Consider the following 4,734-nt stretch of genomic DNA (forward strand, 5'->3'; position numbering starts at 1 on the left):
TTTTCAAACCCCCGCTGTCTTTTGCTACTCAGGTTAAACATGATATACAAGTCACTTAAATAACTTAAACATGTTATTGCTTGGCCTTTTTCAGTGTTTTATTATTAGATTAGATTAAATAAAACTTTATTAATCCCTCAGGAGAGTTCCTCCGGGGTTTTCACACAGCTTTTGAATGTCTCCCTAATTTCGAGGTCTCAAGGTTCGGAGTATGAATGATGGCCCGCTTGCATGCTCTACCAAAAATTATGCTTTGTGGTGGGTATCTGACAGACGAAAGCCAAATCAGTTCCCCACCACTGAAGTTGCACCATTTTTACAAACCAATTCTGGTTCATCTGTTTCATTCAATGATCTGCTATCGCTCTTATCATTCTCAGTCGCTGCCACGCTTTTCCGCCATGTGCGTATGAAAACAAAGGCACTGCGCATGCGCGTTTTACCCATATTCTATCGCGATATTTCATTTTCTTAACATTGTCTAACATTATACCGGTATTACCGTGAATGGTGTGATATGGCCCAGCCCTATCTGCAACTACACCACAACTTTCACAGTGTGTAAGTAGCTTAATGTCTTTTATTGTGAAAGGAAGGAACAGGAAGAATCCCTTCTCTTGCATGTATAGAGTAGATCAGGTTTACAGAAGCTTCAGGTTTCTGTTATGACTGCTGGAAATAAGTTTTTGTGTTTGAAGCTTCGGGAAATCCTCTGCGAGGCCTCAAAGAGCGTTCATGAAGACGTCCCGCCAGCAGGCACTTGTTTGTTTGGGGGGTAAAACGGAGTTTAAACACAGGGATTGGTGGTGAAATGAAGCTCAGTTTTTATTGGGTCAGACAGATACATTTCGGTTTTTACAAAATAAAATAACCACTTATGATTGGCACAAAAACCTTGAAACTTTACAGTAAATACAAAATTCATTGTGTTCATTACATCAATTTTAAATGTTCAGGAACTGTGAAGAAGACTTTCAAACAGGTCAGGTAGCGTTGGTGACAAAGAGTTCGGTCCTGTTCTGGTTTGTAGAAATGGTTCTGATCCGATCAAAAATTTTAATGCCGGACATCAAAATAAACACAGATGGAAACTTTTCTGGAATAACGAGCGAAGCCTCGAAGGCGTCTGCTCCACTGACGGTCGGCAGTGCTGGGATCCTGACTGCAGGTTAGCTCTTTGAACTTTTGGACTTGAACACAGCATTGTTGTAACCCTCTCTGTTCCTGGCGATCTCAATCGCGAAGAACTGAACCCTGGTGGCTGAAGCCAGAGAAACAGGAGCCAGTCAGAACTCATCTTTATGGGTTTCTTAAGAAAAGGGTCATTTTTGTCTCAAATCAAAAAAAATCTTATTTTCTGCTCAAACGTCTCAGATCTGCAAAAAAAAATCATTTATAAAAAGTGCTGTGGAGTTTTAGCTTCATATTTAAAACTATTCATTTTGTAAAATTCTGGATATTTTTTAGCATACTGAAATCTGAAACGTAAATCTCTAAGCTGTAAGAAATTTTCACTGTTCTTTCTCATCATCTACATCAATCAGCATCTATACTTTAGGACTGATACATTAAAAAATGTCTCAGTATCTCTAACTAAAATGTGAGGGAAGTACAGTACGGTGTACTATGTGTTGTATACAGTATATATGTTTACATTTTTTTAAGTTTCTATTAAAATTGAAGACCAAAGCGGAGAAGGCCCATGCCTGACTGAAGACGCCAAACTCGGGAGAGCACACAGAGGTTTAATTCTATTCTAGTGTGGTGATTAGCACTGTTGCCTTTACCACCATTCTATCTAGAGTTTGCATATTCGTGTTTGCGTGGGTTCTCTCCAGGTACTCTGCTACTGAGTACCACGGTCCAAAGACATGCCCATAGGTGTGAGTGCAAATGGTTGTCTGTCTCTGTGTTAGACTAGGGTGTCCAGGGTGTACCCCTCCTCTCACCCAATGGTATAGGCTACAGTGACCCTGACAAGAGGATGTATGAACTTTTGGTTTGGAGAGATGAAAGGAAGCAAAGCAGTCTCTATGATTCAGTTTGGAGACTAGTTCTTGTTGTTGATACTTGTACTTGAGTACAAACGTCGTGAGTTAAATGTTTACCAAAGATGGTGTTTTCCTCTGTGTAGTCCTTCTCACAGTCCAGTCGCAGCAGCGTGCCATAGTTGAAGTCTTCTACGAGTCCTTCGAACTGGTTACAGAACGGACGCCACGTCTGAAAACACAAACCAAAGCTTTCTGATCCACCCAGCATCTGTGACTCTAAGCACTGATGGAGGAGCATGCTGAGCTCACAGCAGGTGCTGACTGACCTCTTTGGCCTTTTCAGACTTGAGGTCATCTGCGTTGAGCAGCTTTACGTCGAGGTCTTTGAAGGTTTCCCTGAAGCTCGAGTAGATTTTGTCGTCCATCTTCGTCAGCTTCAGGAACTTTGGATCCACCGACGAGATGAGCTGAAGGCAGAACGGAATCAAACACCTCATAGTGAAAACCCACAGCACTCAGCTGGTAATACAGATCATGTGATCTTCAGCCTGCTGAGGTCCGATAAAGGCAGTCAGTTTTGTGAATGAATATCACGCCGTCGTCTTTAATAAAGCGAAGCATACCTGCAGATAACCAAGCCTTTGACCTTCGAGCAGACACGGCATGTGCTGGTTTCAAACCAGTAACTAATAATAACTATAACGAGCCATAACCAGCTCGATTAACGAGGTGAAGGGTGGAGCAGCAGGTGGACTTACATTGAAGTAAACCTCCGCATGGTTGTAGGCCTTCATTGCCCACATGACCTCGAGCCGCGGCTGAAAGGAGAAAAAAAGTTTGGATTCATCACACTGTCAGGAATGTCTCTCTGGGAATATTCAGGAATAATTACGAGGTGTTCACAGCACTGCAGAATTGTTTCACATTTCATGTTTAACGCGAGGTCTTCTAAGGACACAGTGACTGATGAAGAAGATGACGTAAACTTACATCATTCCCATAAGCCTCTGCAGGCAGAGACAGAGCATGTGCAGCTGCTGCAGCTCCCTCCGCACCCTGAAAACACACAAACACACCGTCACACACTCCAGTATCATCAAGGTCTGTCATGGCGTCGTCAGACACACTGAGCAATAAAGATCGTTTGAATCGTCAGCAGGAACACCTGAGCTTCAAGTTTTCCACCAACAGGTGGAGCACAGGTTTTTGTTGGAAACTTAAGTTAATTAAAAAAAACCCAAAAAAACATTTTCACACTCTGATGCTGTTCTGTGTGTATGGAGGTCCAATTCTGCCAGAATAAAATGGTAAAGGTAAAAAAACGAAATTAATATGTGACTTTACAAATCAGAACTGAGTTTAAAGAAATAAAGTTGATATTTACACATAAAAAACTATTTTATCATGTTAATTTTTTATAATTTTTGTTATTAAAATTTTTGACTATTAAATATTTTATCTATTATTTTATTTTTGTTAAGTCTATCTATCTATCTATCTATCTTATTAAACTACATTATCTATTATTTTTTCCTATCCTATCTATCTATCTATCTATCTATCTATCTATCTATCTATCTGTCTGTCTGTCTGTCTGTCTGTCTGTCTGTCTGTCTGTCTGTCTGTCTATCTATCTATATAAAAAACACCCAGCACGCCCCTGCGGGCGGTTTATCCTTCAAGCTCGGGTCCTCTACCAGAGGCCTGGGAGCTTGAGGGTCCTGCGCAGTATCTTAGCTGTTCCCAGGACTGCGCTCTTCTGGGGCCTGTTCTTCGTACCGCGCTAAGTGAGTTAGCTGGATGAGATTGTTGACGATTTCGCGTGATCCAGGATCGTTCGGTTCCCCGAAGCCCATCCGGGACTTGCTGTCATAGCAACAGAGCCGTAAGCGTAAACCTGCTGGGGAGCAGGTTTACTTTATGTAAACAGGATTAGATCGCGGCCACGCAGGTATGCCCGCGTCATTTATACGAAAGCAACAGCGATATTCCACCACTGTTTCACCATAAATAAATAACATCAATGTAACTAAAGACAATGCAGCACCTGATCCATTTATTGATTTCACACAGATACATACAGGTCATTTCCTAAAAAAGGGAAATGTACTATTAACATACTATTACATGTATGTGATTATTACAGATGTAATTCATATTTCAGAGTAGCAATTGCAAATTACTTCGTGTAATCAAGATGAGAGACCACGGCTATAAAAGCGAAGGTGGATTTGGGAAGCCTGTCGCAGCCATGTCCTGCGGAAGGTGCAAGATTGATAAGGAGAGTTCAGAATTCAGCGTATATTGCGGGACAGACAGGATCCTTTAGCTCAGCGCGACAGTGTGCTCATAGAGAGATATCGATTTTCCCGTGAGGGTATTATTTACTTAACCAACTTGTTGACGAGGGGGTGCAGGACCACCACCTGTCTTTTTTTGCTCTGCCCTTTTCTTGGTTGCTGTTATAAACAAACAGATTATTTCAGGGTCTCTTTCCAAGAGACTAAAAGCAATATAAGTGATAAATATTACCATTCTGTAGAATATTCCTATATTTCACTTTTACCTGTTCCCATGTTCTAGTGGGTCCTGTTGTGGCTCTAATGTGAAAGGGGATATAATATAACATATTATAATATAATGTAATATAATATTGGATAATATAGTGTAATATAATAAATCTACCCTACCGCCTACTGGTGTTGGCCAGAGGGGCCGATGGCGCGATATGGCAGCCTTGGTT

At 41.3% G+C, this 4,734-nt stretch overlaps 1 protein-coding gene across 1 annotated transcript in view; it reads right to left on the minus strand.

Moving 5' to 3' along the window:
* Positions 1 to 800: 800 nt before the first annotated feature.
* Positions 801 to 4,734, minus strand: part of pbdc1 (polysaccharide biosynthesis domain containing 1) — a 23,302-nt gene continuing 19,368 nt past the window's right edge. The window contains exons 2-6 of the mRNA XM_005945045.3: positions 2,982 to 3,047; positions 2,750 to 2,809; positions 2,318 to 2,458; positions 2,109 to 2,220; positions 801 to 1,261 (exon numbers count right to left, since the gene is read on the minus strand). Coding sequence (XP_005945107.1) covers positions 1,170 to 1,261; positions 2,109 to 2,220; positions 2,318 to 2,458; positions 2,750 to 2,809; positions 2,982 to 3,047 — 471 coding nt within the window. The 3' untranslated portion in view covers positions 801 to 1,169. The remainder of the gene's footprint in view (positions 1,262 to 2,108; positions 2,221 to 2,317; positions 2,459 to 2,749; positions 2,810 to 2,981; positions 3,048 to 4,734) is intronic.

Source organism: Haplochromis burtoni, unplaced genomic scaffold (assembly GCF_018398535.1).
Source record: "Haplochromis burtoni strain Fernald_Lab_line unplaced genomic scaffold, NCSU_Asbu1 Contig_429, whole genome shotgun sequence".
NCBI classification, from domain to species: Eukaryota; Metazoa; Chordata; class Actinopteri; order Cichliformes; family Cichlidae; genus Haplochromis; species Haplochromis burtoni.